This window comes from Canis lupus, chromosome 2 (assembly GCF_003254725.2).
Source record: "Canis lupus dingo isolate Sandy chromosome 2, ASM325472v2, whole genome shotgun sequence".
Lineage (NCBI taxonomy): Eukaryota > Metazoa > Chordata > Mammalia > Carnivora > Canidae > Canis > Canis lupus.
The window spans coordinates 82,655,643-82,677,520 of NC_064244.1; the positions used below are offsets into that span (position 1 = coordinate 82,655,643).

Here is a 21,878-nt window from a genome sequence, read left to right on the forward strand (position 1 = left end):
GAAAACTGACACTTCTGAAGGAAAAGGGATGACAGTTGTATACACATATACTCATCACACACACAGGCGTACTCACCATATACAAGCGCATGTGCAGACACACACACACACACACACACACACACACAGAAATCCCTATCCTGGCCCATTTCATTTCAAAGAGGGCACAACTAATTCTCCCTTGAGAGGATCTGTCAACAGCTCAAATAATCAGATTGTTTCATAGGCTGAGCCAAGTATGTCAAAAGAGTGACAAGAACTATATCCTCCTGGGAAGACAGGCTCTGATTTTTTTAAGCAGTAACTCTGTTTTTCAAAGGCAATGAAATAAAAGATCTGCCTCCTCCTTCTATAGAACTCACTGTTCCTCCACATGAAGGTGGCCAACAAGACTGACTCCACAGCGATGAAAGCACACAATGAAAAGGCGCCACTTTCACGGAACAAGTTATTGACAGTAACAGGCAGTCACAACATCTCTTTGAATCTACATATTCTCCTTCTAACATTTTATATATACAACTATATAACAAGATATGGACACATCAATGTGGTATAAATATAAATATAGGAATTAAAAAAAAATACATAGGAATTCAAGTGCCCAGACATGAAAACCAACAGGTGTTTACCTGAACTGGGTTGACAAATTTCCCCTCGATCTTCATGATGCTAGAAGTTCCCAGGTCATCTGGACTAAGGGAGAAAGTCAATTCAGATTCTCTCTCTATAGGGATCTTCTCCAGTTTAAATTGAATGGTGGTGTTGTTCAGGATATGAAAAGCTGGCATGACACAGAGAAAAAGGACAGATTGGAAATACTAATACTTATTGCACTGTGCTGATGAAGTACAGGGTGTATAAAATAGAGTCTGTGAGTTACCATTAGAGCAAGACAGCCTTGTCTATGATGGAGTGCAAACTCATAGCAAGACCAAGACCAAAACTCATAACAAACAGAGGTACAACATAAATTCATACACAAAAAAGAAACAATATGCTCTATTTCATGGCTTCAAAGTACAATGCGATGAACATTAATCCAGACCAGGTCTCTAAACTTCCCTTAGCCTCCCATGCCAGCATTTTCCAAAGCAAACTGCTCATCCCTACCCAGCTTTCAAGTACAGATTGATCCCTCCTACCAGGCCTACATCAAAATCAAGAACAGTACCAGGTTCTAAGTGAACACCTTTATCCCAAGCAGAGAAAGCAATCTTTAGGTAGGATGTAAGTGAAAGGTGAATTAACACCTGAGAACCACAAATGAAGAAATTCTCAAAGACATGAATTTCTTTCTTCACCAGTAAGTAAAGCCAGGCTTTAGGGCTCACCTGATGTTCATGGATGCCAAGACTAATAGATTGAACTGTTTGGTTTTTAGCAGATCAGATCAAGAACACAAATATAGGCATCTTATACCCAGACCCTGAACCAATCCATTACAGAAGATGGTAGAAAACTGTTAGGAAAATATAACATCCACAGACTAAATTTTGTATTCCACTTTTGTCAATCCCTCCAGCTATCTTGGACTATAATATCTAACTAGCAAAGATCTACAGCTTAGAACTGTAAAAAATCAGATGTATTTGACTAAAGTAAATAATACTCTGACAGACTCCACCGTCTGAAGCATTCCTATAAATGGGCACTCATCCAGTGTTAAAGGGGACAACCTTAAAAAAAAGAAAAAATTCTTATTTTGCCAAATATGGTATCCAATGGGAAAAACTGAAAACATACCAACCTGGTATGAAGCATTCTATTAAAATTCTATTTTGAAAAAATAAATAAAATAAAATAAAATAAAATAAAATAAAATAAAATAAAATAAAATAAAATATAAAATAAAATAAATAAAATAAAATAAAATAAAATAAAATAATAAAATAAAATAAATAAAATAAAATAAATAAAATAAAATAAAATAAAATTCTATTTTGATTTCTTAAATACTCACTGGGGACAATTCTAAAAGAAAAGGTTTTTGTTGTTGTTTTGTTTGGTTGGTTGGGGTTTTTTTGGTTTTTGTTGTTGTTTTAAGCAAAGTACCACCACATGCACTGGGCTTGGAATCTTTAGACAAAATGAGACAAAAGATTTGCGCTCCTCACCTTGACCTCTGTGCAAAGATTCAAAGAAATCATGTCGGGTAAATTGAGCTTCCTCCTGACTACTGGCACTGACAGACCCAGAAGAACAAAACGCCCGGCTTACTTCGGATCCAGGACCCTCTCTGCCTGCCAACTGGGTACAATTCAAAGAATATAACTTAATGTCTTTAATTTCTACTCGCAGACGGTCACTTCTGGATTCATCATCTCCTGACACAAAATTCTGGATGAATATTTGTCCCAAGTGTCCCACCAACAACTCAGGACTCCCAGGCTTCCGAGGGATAGAAACAACAGGGGATTCAATGTTTATGTTCAAGATTAGCTTTACGGTGTCAGAATGAGACCCAGCGAGGCCAAACCCATACATTTCATTTTCTTCTAAGATAAAGGATTCCCGGGCCTTCCTTGGAGTTTCAAAGAGTGATACCATCTCACTGTACTCCGCCGTCTTGGTAGCTAGTACTGTAGTGACTTTGGTAGCTGCGCTTTTCAACATACTTCGAAAATTTTCTTCCAGCTCATCCATGGACAGGGTCAACTCCTTCAAAAATTTAGCAGAGTGGTTATAATGCAAGGAAGCCATCTTCAGGTTGAGAAAACACTCCTGCTTAGATTTCTCAACAAATGTGAAACTCAAAGCTTCGCTGAGGGCTGCATCTTCCAGTCTAACAAAGACAGATTCAAAGTACCCAATATCACTAACGATATTTTCATAGCCTATGGAATTCCCAATGCTGACAACATACTGGTTCTTAACATTATCTTGTGTCAAATCCATAAGCTGCAAACAGCCCAGAGAACCATTCATGTCAAATGTGCTACCCATTGAGACATTAACTTTCGTGCCACCAATACTTGCAGTTGCAATTTTTCTGCCGTATTTCTCGCCATTTGCCATTCCCACCGTCCGAAGTAGTAGTAAATTAAGCCTGTGGATTTCCACTGCAACCTCAGTGTTCTGTTCATATGTAGACTGGTAAGCTCCTTCTTCCCTAAAGCTTCTTTCAAAATCAGTCATTAAAGGCTGAGGACTCAAATCATCTTTTTCCTTAGGAAAAGATTTTTGAAGAAAACCAATCAGTTCCACAATTGTCTCCGGGTTTAGGATAATATCAAGATTATTCACCTGTAATGAAATCACCTGAAGAGTGCTGTCCAAATTCATCGACGGGCACTCTGAACTCACAAACTGATATTCCAGTTTAATGAGGGACTCCTGTTCTTTGGTGAGAATTTTGTCAAGCGAAACACCAGTAGCTGATGGGTCATTTAGTGTGGCAGCATTAGTGGGGTGGGCTGCATTGGATCCAGAGACAGGAGACTGGGCCCTGCTATCCCGGAGGCTTCCAGTTGGAATATCAAAGCTCAAGTTCTTATGTGAAGCCATCAAAAGGTCAAAATCAGCACCGTACGTCTGCATTGTGTCCACCAGGAGCAAGCCATGAACGGTCAGGGAGACCTCAACGTCGTAAGGCCTCTTCACAAAGTGAGCATTGGTCCCAAACACTTTGAGCACGGAAATGTACCGGCCATTGCTCTCCACTCCAAGCTGCATGCAGTTCACCTTAAATTCAGCCAGGAGGAGCTGCGACTCTACCAGAACCTCACGGGTGTGCTGCTCCAAGATCACAAAGCTCTGGGTTAAATTCATTACTGAGTCTTGCAAACTTCCCCGTTGCCCTCCTTGGGGAAAAATCTTCTCTTTAAACTGAGTGTCTGAAGTCTTCATTTCTGGGGTAGTCAGGAGAGCAAAGCAATTCTTTAGAGCAGATATTTTATCTTCATTGATGTGGATTTTCAAGTCTGGTAAATTGCCTGAGAGCACAGCTCCAGGGTACTTGGGATCTGATGTATAAATCAATCGACGTTCTAATTGCAGGTGAACATTGAATTTCTCAACCACGTGGGTTGGTCCCACATCAATATCCTGGACATGCTTCCAATTGTCCTTCACTCGTCCAACCATGATCTGGAGGTCCATAAATGACAGGGAGTACCTCTCATACATCTTCGTGCTCATTAAATGGGCCTGAAGCTGCTCTTCACTGAATTCAACTCCAGCAAAAGGAGGTGTTTTCCCTCCGTTACCACTGCTTTTCTCAGGAGGTGGGGTGTTAGGAGGTGTGGCAAGAGGCGTCTTATATTCATCATCACTAAACTGGTTTTCTTCAGATGCTATCCCATCTCCACTTTTCCTCTTGGAGTCATCTGCAGATAAAAAGGAAGATTAAAAGTATTATGTCTGTTCCTTCCTTACTCTTCCCTTTATTGTAATAATTAAGGAAAAAGAGAATCAACCCATTCCAATTTAAAAAATAAATGGATGAAAACTCTATGCATAAAATTCTGATTTTACCATTTACTGGCTTTAAACTTATCTATTAATTTTGAAAGCAAAACACAAAACAGAAAAAATAGAACCCTGCTGACATAGGAACAGAGGTCAGGGAGCAGAAAAAATGACCCACTGCCCCACCACTGCCACAAGCTGCTCTCACCAGTCATTCTTACATCACTCTCCACAGTCATCTGTCTGTTTATCTTTTCCTGTATTTGTCTAGGTGTTCATTTTGCTCCCTCCACTAGAATGTTCCAGAAGAACTCAGGCCTCATGTATCTTACTCAACAATACTCCAGGTGCCAGATCAGTGCTTGCAGCAGTAACTGCTCAGCATCCCATCCCATTCCAGCCTGAATTCACAACTCAACCCTTCTCTTCTACAGACTTCTACAGTCCAGTCTTTTACCGCTCAGTGCTAAGTCAACTACAAAATCACACCACTGGTTTCTGCCACCCACGTCTGTTCCATGTTTATGGTTTACAAGTTCAAGTAGGTGCTTTCCGTGGTCTTAAGATCCTTCCCTTCAGATCTAATTCCCTTTAACATTCCCCGTAGCACCAAACTTTGCCACTCGTGTTTGAATCCTCTATCTCTTCTCTTTTGGGTCTTCTCTCTAGGTTGAGATTATTTGATAAGCTTCCTCAACCTTTTACCCCATGAATCCCCTTTCTTCCTGCCCATCTCAAGGTAAACAATAAATACTTTTTGGACCTAGTCACAGTAATGAAATAACCTTCCAGGAGTCTCTTTTTAGAATATCCCTAATATTCCTAAATAGAGTAAATCTCTATTTTTGAAATGAAGTTCAGAGAAATATTTTTAAAATACAAAATGTTGCTTGAGAAATACAAATAAAAACCACAATGAGGGCAGCCCTGGTGGCGCAGCAGTTTAGCGCCGCCTGCGGCCCGGGGTGTGATCTTGGAGACCCAGGATCGAGTCCCACATCGGGCTCCCTGCGTGGAGCCTGCTTCTCCCTCTGCCTGTGTCGCTGCCTCTGTGTGTGTGTGTGTGTGTGTCTCTATGAACAATAAATAAATAAAATCTTTAAAAAAAAAAAAAAACACACAATGAAATACTACTTCATATTCATTAAAAAAAAAATGGCTATAATCCAAAAGACAGATAACAACAAGTCTTGGCAAGGATGTAGAAATTGAAACCCCCATACGCTGCTGGTAAAACAGTAAAATGGTACCACCCTTTTGCAAAACAATCTGGCAGTTCCTCAAACTGTTAAACATGAAGTCAGCATATGACCCAGCAATTCCACACTGAAATATGACCAAGATTTTGAAAACAGGTATATACAAAAGTCTACACATGAATGCTCATAGCAGCATTATTTGCAGTAGCCAAAAAGCAGAAACAACCCAAATGCTCACCAATTAATGAATGGATAAACAAAAGGTGGTATATTCACACCAAAGAATATCATTCAGCCACAAACAGAAACAAAGTACTACTACAAGCTACAAAATAGATAAATCTCAAAAATATTATGCTAACTGAAAAAAGTCAGGGGATCCCTGGGTGGCTCAGCGGTTTGGCGCCCGTCTTCAGCCCAGCGCCCGATCCTGGAGTCCCGGGATCGAGTCCCGCGTCAGGCTCCCAGCATGGAGCCTGCTTCTCCCTCTGCCTATGTCTCTGCCTCTCTCTCTCACTCTCATAAATAAAAAAACTAAAAAAAAAAAAAGAAAGAAAAGAAAAAAGTGAGACATAAAGATCCATATATTGCATGACTGCATCCTTATGAAATGTTCAGAATAGTCAAATCCACAGAGATAGAAAGAATAATGGTTGGCAGGGTCTAGAAGAAGAGGTAATGGAGAGTGACAGTTGACAGGTTTGGAATGTCTTCCCAGAATGATGAAAATGTTCTGGGATTAGATAATATAGTAAATTGCACAATTCTGTCAATATCAATAATAACTAAACGGTCCATTTTAAAGCATATCCCAATATAACTATTATCAAAGAAGTAACAAGTGAACTTTGGGGTTAAAATGTCATAAAAAGCCCCCTTTTTTTTTAGAGAGAGAGAAATTGAGAGAGAACCTCAAGCAGCTCCACAATCAGCACGGAGCCCGACATGGGGCTCAATCTCACAACCCTGAGAGATCATGACCTGAGCTGAAATCAAGTCAGATGCTCAAGCTACTGAGCCACTCAGGCACCCCTAAAACTCGTTTACTAGGTTAAGCATAGACAGATCAACCCATGCAGGGTATGTCTTCACATTTATATCATACCTTGGGTATTTGTCAACAGCATTCTCCCTAGATCCACAACAACTAACACAGGATTCTTGAATTTGAAATCATCAGGAAAGATCACCTGAGGGGCAGAAATATCTAGTCGCACTGTCCACCTTTTACTCTCCTCCTGTAGAAATAAAATAAACTATAAACAACAAAACCACAACTGCAAAAACTGAACAGCATTATTAGTTGGGCTCAAGCCTTTCTTGAAAGCCACACTCAGGGTTATGGGATGACTTAAAGATCTACGGTATTACAGAAAAAGTTTAAAACAAAAGTAGATCCAAATCCTTAAGGATTTGAGACATTATCACAGGTAAATGTTTAAAGTGGGAGAAAAAAAATTAGCAAATTACCAGACGGGGGCGGGTGGTCTTTGATTATGGTGATCCATGGCTTAAGAAAGATCATGCTTCTAAATTTATAGGACTTAATATCTCACCGTATTGCAGAAATTATGGAATTCCAATAAACATCCAAATTCAAGTATTTTTACTTACAGACATTACTAACCACAAACTTTCAGGTCAAAATACCTTAGTGGAAAACATAAGCTTTGACATTTGAAATATAAAAAAACACACCAAGCCATGAGTGTGTTCACTGTTCTTCCCTGCAACTAAAATTAGCCTTGAATATATGAATGTGGTAAAAAGCTAAGATACATAAATGTCATCAGAAAGAAACCTCTTTGACTAAGATAACAAGAGGATACTACTTGTTGCATTTGTCTTGAAACACACACACTCGAAACAGAAAACAGGACTAATTCTTCATCCCATACCACCTTCGGCTCCACTTTACTTGGAACAGTTCTGCTGTCCCTTACACTTACAGGGGCTCTGCTCCCCAAAGGGAGCTGCACTTTCCCTGCTCCACCTACTGCTGCATCTAAGCAGGGCACCTCCATGCCACTGTGCTACAGACTGAGTTTTGCTGGACTCGTAAAGTATTTCTTGGCTCTCCTTTTCTATGGCGTCCTCACGTCGGCTGGTCATTTAGTAGCACAAAGTGACTATCTACCCTGGAAACAAAACTGGGGCACCATTCCAGGTGTTTTTCATCTGATAATAGTAAGTGAAGGGGAATACTCTTATGTAAAACATTTGTAAAACATCAGGTACAGAAAATGGAACATGAACGAATCTTAAGAGAGTTCTAAGACGGACACAGGGAAGAAACACGGTTTAATCCCAGCCATTTGTTTTTATTCTTGATACTCTGACTGTAAAAGCCAGGAGATTTTATTTTGGGTTAGCTATGATGGATTTCCTATGTTCAGTTAATTTACTGATTGTAGTTGAAACAAACAGGTTTAACTAGAGGAGGTGAAGAACTTGACAGAAAGAACGCCTGCCCCCACCCTGCCCCTGCCCCTGCCCCTGCCCCACTTACAATGAAATCACCCACTAGCAAACGATCGAGAGTTTGTCGGATTTCTGCCTTGGTCTGCATCTTCAGTTTGTTGTACTGTCTTCGGGCAGCTTCTGCCACTCTCAGCTCAAGTTCAGACTGATAACCAAAACCTGCAAGATTAGGGATGCACAGGAGAATGAGCATTTTCAAATGGCTGGGTGGAAAAGACCACTGCAACATTGTTCTCATCACCAATTTCCATCGGAGCTAGAAGACCATCTGCACAACAGTTCTACTCCTACTCGCCCTGCCACTGCAAAGGGTAACAAGAGTGAGGCAATGGTGGGGGACCTGGCCACGGGGGGGGGGGGGGGGGGGTGGCACATGCGGGAAGGGCACCTAAGTTACTGGAATTTTTGAACCATTTTCTGAAAAGATCCCAGACTATTCTAAAATCCTGAAAGCATAACACTACGTTAATAGAGAAAGTGGAATTTGGAAGGAAATGCCTTCTATCAGGGACAGAGCAATAAAGCCAAGGCATTTACGGCTGTCGTTGACATGAAGACTCCAAAACTGGACCAAAAACTAAAGCAGCTCCACTGTTTTAAGAAGGGAGAGAGGGGCTACATGTAGGAAAGGACTATTGTGTTATCAATGTCCATGTCAATGAAAGTGTTTTTTCTGCTTCTACGATCTCAAATCTCTTTTGGGAACAAAGGGAAGCATGAATAAAGCAATGATGACATAGAACAGCATAAGGATGAGCTCTGCAGTATTTAACGCTGCACCAAACAAGTGGAACAGACCCTGCCATCTAGAGGGAAATTCTTGAACATTCCTCCTAAATTCACAGGCCTAAAATATCCTGGGTAGCCAAGGAAACCAAGATTCTAATAGAATGGAAAGAATTTTTTAAAGTATGACAGATGAGGGCAAAGAAAATGAAAATATTTAAGATATTGATCCCCTCTGGAAAAGTGACTTTGCAAGGACAACTACTTTGATTCCATAACTAAGGACAACACCATCCATGTGCCCTCTAGGTCATGATTCCGGCCACTACCAGGTCACTTCAATGTGTAATAACCCCTGTCCAAAGCACTAAAAATGACAAGAAAGATGTCTATAGAAAGTAACATAAGATCAAACAAACAAAAAAGTTAACCTGAGGTATGAACCTTTCCCTTGTAGAAAAAGTCTGCTACTTTTTTAATAGCCTGGGGATTATATATGATGTTCAAAGGCCTCGTGCTGACATTCAGCCGCCTCTCAAAATGGCTGTGCACTGGATTTCTCTCATACAGCATCTCAAAAACTGGGTCGTCTGGGTCCGCAGCTAAAGGGAAGAACCAGAGAAAGAATATGGAACACAGCAAAAACAATCACCTTATTCTTAATAACCCGTAAGGAATTCTGGAAAAAAAGATATTTTCTAAATTATTTTCCAATTAGTTCTCATTTATGAAAAATTCATAAAATAGAGACCCTAACGAGGACTAATTTTCAGTAGGAATCCTCAAGATTGGGGTGTTATATTCACTCTCATTATGGAAACCCAGGCCTCGGAAGCCCTGCAGGCTTACCCCTGTCACACACAGGTTAACAGAAAACATGGTCTCCATGAACAACAGAGACCCACACAACAAGCCGCTGGACAAAACAGGACACACTCCCTCTTACAACTGACCAGCACTACTGATCGATAATCTTATTTCTGAAGATTAGTTTTAAGAACATACGACAAATTACCAGGGTTATGATCACTTCTGTCTGTAGATGTTGTCTGGAGACCAAAAGACTGTGAGACTCTGCCAACTTCTTTTTGCTATTAAAACATACACAAAAGGCACAGATGTCAGGTGAGAGGGGACAATTCACTGTGCAAACACTTCCTCTAGTTTTGCCCTTTGGCATCACTCTCACTTAACACAACCACATCAAAACTCATCTGACATCGGATTAGAGGACTTGCAGACTGACCTCTCTAGTCTGTGCCTTTTTCTAACCTAATATGGACAGTATGCTACTCTGCAGTCCGCGCATTTAATGAATGACTCCTAAATGAGTATGAAGTATGCATGGCTTCTTAGATTATGCTGCATTCCTCCCACCCTCTCCACAGTCCCTCCCCTAAAAAAAAAAAAATCACAGACAGAGCAAGTGGCTAAATGCTCAACTATTCTGACCGTATCTTTACCAACTTAACAAGATCAAAGACCTAATTGGTAAAGTATACTGAATGTAAAAAATTACACATATATAGGTAAGTTGAAGTGGTTCTCTTGTAAGTCTGGAAAAGATCTGTGACTAAGGGTCAAAATGCATGAAAATGAATTCCAGATAGAGGAGATGCAAACATTGCCCTTGAAATATGAAAACAGTGGTGCTTCTGGCATTTTCTTCCAAAACAGAGCAAACTACTCCGTAACAGCCACGACTAAGGAGAGGAAGAAGGGAAGGAGGCACTGCTTCCTTCTAATCTGCTCTCTGACCAATTAAAAAAACCTTACTGAATTCCAGTTTGTTTTTTAATCAGCCCATCTGTCTCCAGATGACCAAATGTCAGAATGAATGGAGTTAGTGCTATTTCTTGCACGCCTAAGTCGGGCACAGGTCACAGAGCCCTGGACGGAGCAGCCATCCCACTGCCGTACATACTGCATTCGGGAACACCAGAAGGGGAAACACGGTTCCTTCTGTGGCCAGGTCCCGAAGAAACAGTCCCCCCAGCCGTACTGAGAGCAGCGAGGAATTTCTTCGAGGAAGAGATTCTGCCGATAGCTTCACATCTACAAAAAGATCAACAAAGAGTGGATACTACGCCATGATACCCTCAAGTATTTTAAAGGTATCTGGACGACTAAGTATCATGAAGTCTTTTTCCTTGAAAGTAAAACAAAAAAGCCTACCTATATATCAGTATGTCTGTATAAGTCACTCTCTATAAATACATAAGGAATATTAAAAGCTTTGTAACAGAATGAATGAATTCTTAACAGAGCACCTTATAATTGAGTTCAAGCAATCTGCTAATTCACACTACGTTTGTGCTATCTCAGCTCTCAAAATTATAAAGTCAAACAAACTTTTTTTTTTGGTTGTTTACCTTTAAATTATTGAGATAAGTGGCTATTTTTTGGACCAAAATAAAAGTACGTGTGAGATGTAAAAAAAAAAAAAATCTGCATATTCATACACCATTAATTCAAAGTCACAAAAACACATCAAACATGGTCAGTCCTCATTATTCACGGGTTTCATGTTTGTGAATTCACCTACTCACTAAAACTCATTTACAACCCCGAGATCCATCCTGGTGGTGCTTCTGAGACATGTGTAGAGCAGAAACAAATCTGAGTCACCCAACGTTCACCCTTGCAGCCAAGGGTGAACCAGGTAACATCGCTCTGCTTTCTTGGTTTGGCTTGGTTCATACTGCACACAAATGCCCCTCTCATGGTCTATTTAGTGCCAAGCTGTTTGCATTTTTGTACAAATGCAAAATTTTTGTTGGTGATTTCACTGTTTAAAATGATCCGCACACACAGTGTTGCATTCAGACAGGAGTTACAGTGCCGCTGGCCACGAGCTCAGTATTAATGAATCCCCTATATATATTAAATGAACTGTCTTTACACACAGACACACTTGCACCAAGGTCAGGTACCGATCCATCAGTGAACGTTATGATCGGAGGCTCAGAGGCCCTCAAGCCTATGTTCCCCCAGCAGCAATGACCCAGCGTGCAATTGCTTGGTGCTCATGGCCAGTTTCTAGAACAGAACGAGCACAAATAAGGAGACTCAAGGGGATGCTGGTGCAGGCAGGGAGCAGCAGCACCAGGCCGCTCTGTGGGGCCACACCTGACAACTCAAGCTGCAGGAAGGCGCTCTCCTCCGTCTGTGGGGTGCCCTGCTCCTGGCGCAGCAGTGTCACAGAACCCCGCTGCAGCCGCAAGTGCAGTCTGGCAAAAACAAGGTCCCGCTTCGTGTACGCGCTCAGACAGGATGCATCGGTGGTCGGGTCAAAAAACTCCTCGGTGCCTGAGCAATGACAAAGGAAAGACTTTAGGAGAAAACACGAAAACCAAAAACGGCACCACCAGGCACGCTGATTACGGCGACGATATTATTTAACAAGTTTCTCCCTTTTTTTAGGGAAGAATTCCAAAGTCAGGAGTGACTGTTTCATTCCTAATGTAAAATGATCGCAGTTTTGTAGGAAAGCTTATCAACTTATTCTCCAACAAGGGAGGACGTTAAGGCTCATGACAAAGTCCAGCTTAAGCAGCGCTGCCCAAAGCAGCGAAATGTTCTACATCTGCACCGTCTGGCCCAGGCACCACCAACCACAAGTGGCTTTGAGTCCCGTGGCCAATGTGGCTAGTATAACTGAGGAAAAAAATTGTTTTTCTTTGAATTAATTTGAATTTAAAGAGCCATTGGTTTGAAAATGGGTAAACAAACCTCTGGTGTTATAAGTCAAGAAATAGATGATAACATGCGAGAGAGTGACTGCAACAAATGCACAAAGCCCTCCGGTGTGCTGATTATGTTTTATTTCTCTGCCAGCGTCCAGGTTAGACAGGAATACTCACTCTGGAAGTCACTGATCTGTAGAAGTATGGTGTGTGCACACTATATCAGTTTGCTTCAATTAAATATTTTTTTTAATAAAAATAAATAGCCATCTGTGGCTATGGCTACCATAATGGACAGCATGGGTCTAAAGAGTGGCCTTGGACTGATGCTTAAGCTTCAGAGTTTAAACCTTTCGAACTCACCTAGTCCTACAATCGCTGCCACTCAGTCCCGAAACTATGCTAATTATTCAAGTTTAGCAACAAAGTTGTAAATGAAGTATCTCTCAAAAATTTCCTCCATCTCAATCTATGAACGGGAGACAAACCGTTTTACAAATGTCTACTTCTTTTATTTGAAAATACCATGGGCCATTGCACAAACAGATGGATTTTTATGAACCAAGTGTCTCCCTTCACAACAGCCAAGGGCCGGGAAGCAAAATTCCGCTCCCACCTTACCTAGGATCTCCTCGGGAGTCCACTGTTCAGGCTGCTCTGCTGACAGTCCCTCAACCGGTCTCCCCTCAGGGGTCTGCTGCCCATACCAGCCACCCCAGCCAGGAAACCAGGATTGAAGGTACTGTAGCATCCCACTGCCTCCACTGGTCTCTGGGTCTCCAGGAGAGTCTCCTGGAGAATCAAATTGAGGCTCTCGTAGGCTCTGTGTCAACCAGAAAGGAGCAAATATGAGTCCCCAAAGACAAACAAGCTGTGACCTGCCACTGATCATTCTCTGTCCTCCCCATCCCCAAGAAGCACAGCACATCCACACGGAAGCAGTCTGAGCATGTTAGGACTGAACATATCTTCTCACAGAGGATTTCTTACCTCTGCCAGTTCTTCTTGCTTGTGAAATCGCTCATGAACCAGTTCACGCAAAATCTTCAATTCCTCAAAGCTCTGTTCCTCCTCAATCCGACGCATCTCCTCCTGTTTGGGTTAAAACAAAAACAAAAACAAAAACAAAACAGGTCTTATAGCTGCAGAGAAACCAGACACCTTCACAAACTACTCCAAGCACTGAGAGAGAACCCACCTGGCTCCCAACATTCCTGCTGAAAGCCAAGAAACAATGAAGATAACAACAATCCCCTCACCCTGTCATCTGCAGGCAGCAAGCCTCCTTTCAGCTTGCTGAAGTATTTGTCGGTGTAAGACACAGCATCGCGGGCACGGTGTAACAAGAAGTCCCAGGTACAACGCTTCCTCTCCTCTCTGATCTCGTTCAGGTTAGCATTCAGAGCAAAGTACCACCATTCTCGGCAGCTGAGAGGTGTCATAACAATGTTAATTACCTCTTACAATAAAAGCGACTAAAACATCCTCAACCCAGGACAATGTACATAAACAACCCTATTCCTCCTCTGAGACCTCTCTTCTCTTGCCCACCAATACTTCATGCCTCCAGCTCATTTCAACATTAGACTAAACCCAACATGTGAGTAAAGTCAATCTGCTGACAAAGAACATCAAATAATAGATTCTCAACTAAGACATCAATAATAATAATATAGTACTGGATTGGTTTGAATTACCCATAATAGCAGTCCTGTCTACTGACAGAGTCAACTAGTGACTACAAGGTAACGACGATCTTAAGAGAATTAGCAAGAATTTGGACACTAAAGATTTTAAAAGGCATACTTCAGAAAAGACATGAAAATACACAGATCTTTAAAATCTGTAATATACTAGACTGGTCGAGCCTATTACTGCAACAGAAAAAGATTTATTTTTGCTACAGAAATCATAAAGTGTGCTACATAAATGCTGCTCAAATAGCGTGGGAGCAGAGAGACGTAGGAAAGGAGGTACAGAGATCACTGCCAAGTATTTCCCACACGGGCAGATCCCAGTGGAGCGACACCAGTCTACCTGCTAAGTAAGACCAAGAGGACCTTAACTCTGCTGCACTCTACCTGAGAGCGAACCCACAGTGCCAACAAAACGTACAGTAAGAACGTCAACACAGATCAACCACGGAAATGACATTTTAAAGGCCAAAAATATCAACCGTAGTTTAGCTCCAGCCACGTGTAAGCGACAGTGATGCACATTTCTGACCCACAGACAAGGACAGCCACACCATACGGTGCCATTTCCAAGCACTTACTTCTCAGACACAGCCACTCGGGGCTTCCATCTTCGGAACCTGCTCTGCCTCTCCTTTCGCTCCAGCTCCTTGAGGAATGCCATCATCTGCCGGTACTGCAGCTTTTCAGCAGAGGTGGAGAGAAAAGAACTAGGTTAGAACTGACGTGTTTCTTTTACTCCATACCTCGGTCAGGCCACTAAACCGAACCCCAGTGCGCATGGAAGGCCACGTTTCAGCATCATGTGGCACTTCTCTCCAAGCGCAGTGAAGTATTCGTATTTACTATATGTCCTGGACTCTGCCCAGCACTTCAAAACCAAATCAAAACTAACTTGACAGCACCCCAAGCCAACCCCAACCGTGTAACGCACAGTGGGTGCTACACTCGCCACACCTGCGGTCTCACAGGCACGCTCTTTCCCGCTGGGGTGCTGTGAGGCATCTAGACCTTCCTGTCACCATGCTTCCTTTGTCCCAATTACTGGTTCAACAAGGAGAATATAAAGCAGCAGGAAGAAAGAGTACCTGTGAGAGTTTCAAGGGGATGGTCTCCAAATGAATATCGCATTCGATCCGGGGAGCGTGCCGAGACCTCAGCGGCTCTTTGGAGCAGTTTCTCTTCAAGAGAGCAGATGCGCACACAGGCTCCAGGATGTAGTGATGATCGCGGCTCTCCATGCTCTTGTCCATGGCCTCCTGAGTGTCACAAGAATGTCTGTCATCATGGGAAATGTTTTCGGGATCAAGTTACATGCTGGTATATTACCGAATTTACAGTTTATTACCTCAGAATACCAAACCAGGACAAAAACAGGAATCTAAAGCTTGCTAGTATTTTTTTTTTTATCTATATTTCTTATTAGTTAAAACATTCCCATGGTTCAAAACTGAAAGGCAAAAAATGGTGAAATATCTCCTTCCAACTCCCATCCTCCAGCCACCCAATTATTCTCCCCAGAGGCAACCAATAATACCGATTGTTCTGTATCCCCCAGAGGCATTCCGTATATGTTCAGACTGATCCATGATTTTCTGGTTTTTTAACCATTCTCACACAAATGGTACACACATTGTCTTACCTCGGTTCTTTAAAATCAATACTAAATCTTGAAGACTATCCCATATTCATCATAAACATCTTATTTTTTCTAACCACATACAGTTCAACTGTATAGATGTACAGTATTTATTTAACTGTATTAGCAAAATGAAACCATTCTGAACAACAGCATGCAATCCAAAGAAAATCTTTCGTGGGGGGGGAAATGGAGTCCCTTTTTTTCCATTCTACCTAAACCACCGACAATTCCTTTACCAAAAGATTAAACTCAGAATTTTTTTTTAAACCTTTATTTTTTTTAAGATTTTATTTATTCATGAGACACACACACAGAGAGAGAGATAGACAGAGACAGAGAGAGAGGCAGAGACATAGGCAGAGGGAGAAGCAGGCTCCATGCAGAAGCCTGACGTGGGACTTGATCCCAGGACTCCAGGATCACGTCCTGGGCTGAAGGCAGCGCTAAACTGCTTAGCCACCTGGGCTGCCCAAACTCAGAATTTTTTTATCCTTCACAAGCACTAATACTTTATGTCCCATGATTTTAATGACTTTCTAAGTACTTCTTAAAGGAATACCACCAAAGGTGACGTTTCAACATATATATAATAAGAAAGGTCTTCTTTAAGGATCAGATCTGGTGCTTTGTTCACTTAAAATCTAGATGTCAAATTTGTGACAGCTTAAAGAACAGGTAACTTGGGAATCCCTGGGTGGCTCAGTGGTTTAGCGCCTGCCTTCAGCCCAAGGTGTGGTCCTGGAGTCCTGGGATCAAGTCTCACATTGGGCTCCCTGCGTGGAGCCTGCTTCTCCCTCTGCCTGTGTCTCTGCCTCTCTCTCTGTGTCTCATGAACGAATAAAATATTTTAAAAAATTTTAAAAAGAATAGGTAACTATAATACAGGATGTTAGATGTATACCATGGACTACTATGCAGGAGTCAGAAGCAATGAACCAGAAATATAAATAGTGACATTAATCTTAAAAACACAGCTTTAAGTGAAAAAAAGGAAAGGAACCTAGAATGCAATACAAATGTGAAACATATCAGAACACTGTATATTGTTCAGCATTACATGCACGCAAAGTACCTCCAGCAAACTCATTTGGCATGGACACCAGTGGAGAGAGAGAGGGCTGTGGGCGCGGTGATCAGAGCCACTGAGAACAGAAACCCATGCAGTAGCCCCACACCCTTCCACCAGAATCGTACCTGTAACTCCACCTGGGGCAAATCCCCCAGGAAAGTGCAATCGACATCCCAATAGACACTGAACTCTGCTACGTCTAGTTGCTTCTTCCGCATTAACTTCTGTACCTGAGGTAAAACAGGGAAGAACACATGAGCCTCTTTATTCACAGACTTATTCATTCAATAAACCAGGTCTGAAGAGGCCTGCATCAGCACTTTGCAAGGCACCGGGAAACAAAACTGAATTAAAACATGGCTTTGCTCTTAAAGTGTTCAAAATCTAGCTAAGTAGGAATACACACACACATCAATTTTAATGAAGCAGAAAGCAGAAGAGTACGTAAGATGCTATGAGCAAACAAAAGAGAAAATGTCACCGTGTAGATGAGCATCAAAAGCTGTATGTTTCTGGCACAAGGTAGGCAGGGTAGGAGGGAAGCATGGGGACACAGGTCCAAGTGTCCGGTCCACCATACAAAAGGCCTGGCAGCTTCAGAAGCTGGTGACTACATCTGGGTAAAAGGAGCTCTGTACTCACAGTGTGAGGGCAGCACTGGTACAGGTGCACGAACACACACTTGGGAGTAGAGTTAAGTGCTAATAAAAGCAGCTTGGAACGCTACTAGGTTTACTGGGTTAAGTAGTTAACCCAAAAATTCACGTCCTCCTAGAACCTGCGAATGTCACATTATTTGGAAATAGGGTCTTTACAGACGTAATCAAATTAAAATGAGGTCATAGTGGATGACCGGGTCCCTAATCTAATGACTGGCATCCGAAGAAGAGAAGGCAGACACACAGGGGAGAAGACCATGTGAAGACGGAGGCAGAGGTGGAAGCTATACACCCAAAAGCCAAGGAATGCTAAGGCGTTCCAGAAGCAAGGAGGGACGGTTTCTTCCTCAGAGCCTCCAGATAAAACTAGCCCCACAAACACCTTGATTCCGATTTCAGGCTTCCAGAACTAAAGAGAATAAATTTCTGTCATTTCAAGTCATTTAGTTTGTGGTAATTTGTTAAGGCAGCCCGAGGAAACTAATACACTAGCAAAGAAAGTTTATGCCATACTAAGGAGTTTGGACTTCATACTTGAAGGGACATGGAGCCACCAGGATTGTGAGGAAGGCATGCCACCAGGGGCAAGTATGTGTTTTAGAAACAGAACTCTGGCAATAGTGCAAAGTAAAGCTTCCCACCCTGGTGTGCTAGAGAAAAAGAGACATGAGTGTATCAGGAAATGAGCAAATTTATACGCTCAAGTTACATTTAAAAATATCAGGCTTGGGATCCCTGGGTAGCTTAGCGGTTTAGTGCCTGCCTTCAGCCCAGGGTGTGATCCTGGAGTCCCAGGATCGAGTCCCACATCAGGCTCCCTGCATGGAGCCTGCTTCTCCCTCTACCTATGTCTCTGCCTCTCTCTCTGTGTGTGTCTCATGAATAAATAAAATCTTTAAAAAAAAAAAGAAAAAATACCGGGCTTAACCACCTCCAGCCCTCAGCAGTCACATGCATTTGCCCCAGGGTCCTGTCCAAATAATATACTTTTCCTATGTGTGCCATGATGTGGAAGACAGTGGGAAGCATTGGTTTAGAAAGAAACAATGGCCTGGGATGGAAGCAAGGTCGTGGAACAGCATGTTTATTAGCCCAGGCCAAAGCTTACAGGATACTGAAGTAAGGCAGTTGCACCGAGGATGACAGGAAGAGACATATTTGAGACATTTTGCAAGGAAACTGGCCAGATGCTGTGAGCGGCTGGATATTGAGGTTAAGGAATATGAAGCAAAAGGATGAGCACAGGCTTGTGGAGATAAGTGTAACGGTAAGGACACATGCTCCAGAGCAAGGGTGGCAAACTTTTTCTGAAAAAGTCCAGGAAGTACATATGACGGCTTTGTGGATCACAGTTTCTGTTTTAACTACTCAACTCTGCCCTCTGGGGCACAAAAGCAGCCTTGAAGCATATGTAAATGATGACTGTGACCATGATCCAGTAATTCTTTACAGACAAAAACGGGGGTAGGGGAGATTTTGCTCTACAGTGCAGTTTGCAAACCCCTACTCTGCAACTGGTCCATGTGGGCTCAAGACCTGGTTCCACCATTCCATCACTCTGTAACCTTAGCGTCCTTAGCTGTGTGCAATATGAGGCTAACAGTGGTGGTAAAAAGTACTGAGAATTCAATGAGATAAATCATGTAAGCACAACAGTGGCTGGCACAGAAAACAGCTCAAAGGATGTTAGTTTTATTCGTTGTAACATTCGGTAACTTGTTAGAGAATAAAGGGAAAAATTTGGTTTCAGGGAAGCAAAATGGGCCAGTGAAACATAAGGGGATAATTTTGCTTGTGACAAGCCTAAAACACCACAGAGATGTCCCATAGGTAAAGACCACGAACGAGAAGGTCAGAAGAGAGGTGGAGAATGGGGTTCAAGACGTGAAGGCATCAACCAATATTGCCAGGGCACACCAATTCTAGGAAACAGAAGCCTACCCCAGTAGTACACATAGCATGAGAAGAAAATCAAAGCTGAAATCTTTTCTGTGACTCAGTTTCCTTGTGCATAAAATGAAAAAGACCTTAAATGTTAATGTGGTTCTGAGTGAAATAACAAAACATCAGAGAAAATGGGCCACTTCCCTATTCCGGCACATTAATCTGTTGACACAGCAAGAAATATACATTCCCACCAAAGAACGTGGTAAGAAAGAATGCGATCTCCTTTACAGAACATGCAATGACCAAAGGCAGAGCCCCAAATTCCCCAGAATCAGTGCTTTCTTCCTAGCTTGCAAGCACAGTGCATACTCACAGGTTCATTCACAGCATTCTGCATGGACACATTCTTAATACAGATGCCGAACGCAAAAGGATGGGACGGATTAGTAATACCATCTTCGAAGCGCAAATGAACATCTTGAATTTTTAACTGCAAAGGGGAGAACAAAAGGAAAATGCATTTAGACATGTGCTACAGGTAGACGTCAAACTGCCCTTGAGCATTTAAATAAGCCACAGTAGTCCTGTGGCGGCCGAAGAGGCGGTCGGGAAGTGGGTGCTTCCTGCTGGGCCGCTGGCCGCTCCGCTTCGGTCCGCTCGGCTTCAGTCCGCTCTGCGGCGGGAAGCACCTTCCCCACAGGACATCAATGCAAGCCTGAATAAGAAAAACAATTTCTTCCTCCTAAGCCATGACATATCAGTTATATAGAAATACCACTTTGGGAAACAGTCTCCAAGAGAGCCTTGATGAGCTCATACAATCTCAACAGATCACCCCCCAACTTGCCCTTAAAGTTCTCCTTCAGTTTGATAAAGCTATAATTCAGCATTGGCGCAGAGGGTTAGGAACAGTCAATTTCAGGGGCTCTCTAAATACAAACAGATTCTGCAATAACGTGTGGACTTTTGTATTGAATGATGTTGAATTCAGAGAGGTGACAGAACTTATTAAAGTGGATAAAGTCGGGATCCCTGGGTGGCGCAGCGGTTTGGCGCCTGCCTTTGGCCCAGGGTGCGATCCCGGAGATCCGGGATCGAATCCCACGTCAGGCTCCCGGTGCATGGAGCCTGCTTCTCCCTCTGCCTGTGTCTCTGCCTCTCTCTCTCTCTGTGTGACTATCGTAGATAAATAAAAATTTAAAAACAAACAAACAAAAACAAAAAAGATATACAAGTGGCCTTAAGTATGTGGAAAGATGTCCAACATTAGCCATTAAGGAAATGCAAATCAAAACCACAGCAACTTAGCACCTCACACCCGCTAGTGTGGTCATCCTCACAAGACAGACAGTAACAAGGGTGGATGAGGTTGCAGAGAAGTTAAAATGTTCCCACATCAATGGTGAAACTGTAAAACAGTGCAGCCTCTTTGGAAAACAGTTTGCCGGTTCCTCATAAAATTAAACACAGTTACCAGATGACTCTAGCAATTCCACTCCCAGGTATATACTCAAGAGAACTGAAAACATATATTCACACAAAACCATATACATGAATGTTTACAGCAGCATTATTTGTAACAGGCGAAAAGTGGAAACAGCCCAAATGTCCATCAACTGATAGGCAGATAAACAAATGTAGTATATCCCGAAAACCGCAAAACCTCTCAGTATGGATAGTCCATTCAACCTCCTAGGCAGAGAGATCTGAGCACATGTTAACACAGCTTCTAGCAAGCCTAAGGCTGTGTCCCTGGGACATTCCAGCCTCATTCTGAGTTCCTGTCTGGAAAAGCTCAGGGCTGTTTGTTCCAGCCAACGCCTGACATTAGGTCCCTGACCTCCCTTTCTTAGAGCATGTACCAAAGACAGCTTACAATTGTGAATCCTTTCTCTGTCTCTATGAGATATGTATGTATCTCCTACAATCAAGGACTTGAAAACCATTCCTCTGAAATGTCATCACCAGGAAGGACAAGACCAGTCTCAATCTCAGTCTCTGTCTCTCGGAGCACAGAAGCCCAGCTAGCAGATACAGCTGATCTTATCACATGGACACTGACCCTGGGTCATTTTTCACCTGAGCCCTCCCCCACACGGATCCCCTGCCTCTCCCTGTCACCCCTGTGCAAACTGGAGTAGAGCTCTGTTCTTTCCACTTTTGTCAACAGTTATTGGGAAAAAAAAAAAAAAGTTATTGAATAAAATCTGTTTCTACCACTGTAACTAACATTCAACTTTATCTCTGACAATCTGTATCTTTGATGGAATACACTATTCAGTCATAAAAAGGAATCAAGTCCCAGAATATGCCACAATATGGACGAACCTTGAAAGCATTATGCTAAGTGCGAGAAGCCAGACACAAAAGGCCACATGGTGTACGACCACATGGATAGGAAATGTCCAAAATAGGCAGTTTCCAT

At 42.3% G+C, this 21,878-nt stretch overlaps 1 protein-coding gene across 22 annotated transcripts in view; it reads right to left on the reverse strand.

Annotated features, from left to right (window-relative positions):
* Positions 1 to 21,878, reverse strand: part of VPS13D (vacuolar protein sorting 13 homolog D) — a 316,308-nt gene that overhangs the window by 202,592 nt on the left and 91,838 nt on the right. For 18 of the 22 annotated variants that reach the window (XR_007409292.1, XM_049107151.1, XM_049107184.1 and 15 more), the window contains 15 exons: positions 19,827 to 19,943; positions 17,033 to 17,137; positions 15,285 to 15,455; positions 14,778 to 14,878; positions 13,762 to 13,930; positions 13,493 to 13,594; positions 13,124 to 13,325; positions 11,946 to 12,125; positions 10,741 to 10,871; positions 9,832 to 9,907; positions 9,248 to 9,418; positions 8,119 to 8,249; positions 6,715 to 6,847; positions 2,118 to 4,328; positions 633 to 784 (listed from right to left, as the gene is read on the reverse strand). Coding sequence is in view for 21 of the 22 variants with exons in the window: in XM_049107151.1 (XP_048963108.1) it covers positions 633 to 784; positions 2,118 to 4,328; positions 6,715 to 6,847; positions 8,119 to 8,249; positions 9,248 to 9,418; positions 9,832 to 9,907; positions 10,741 to 10,871; positions 11,946 to 12,125; positions 13,124 to 13,325; positions 13,493 to 13,594; positions 13,762 to 13,930; positions 14,778 to 14,878; positions 15,285 to 15,455; positions 17,033 to 17,137; positions 19,827 to 19,943 (4,152 nt within the window). In the remaining variant the exon portion in view is untranslated. Of the gene's footprint in view, positions 1 to 632; positions 785 to 2,117; positions 4,329 to 6,714; positions 6,848 to 8,118; positions 8,250 to 9,247; positions 9,419 to 9,831; positions 9,908 to 10,736; positions 10,872 to 11,945; positions 12,126 to 13,123; positions 13,326 to 13,492; positions 13,595 to 13,761; positions 13,931 to 14,777; positions 14,879 to 15,284; positions 15,475 to 17,032; positions 17,138 to 19,826; positions 19,944 to 21,878 lie in introns of those variants that run through there. The other 4 variants (XM_049107185.1, XM_049107189.1, XM_049107193.1 and 1 more) reach the window with 4 other exon arrangements.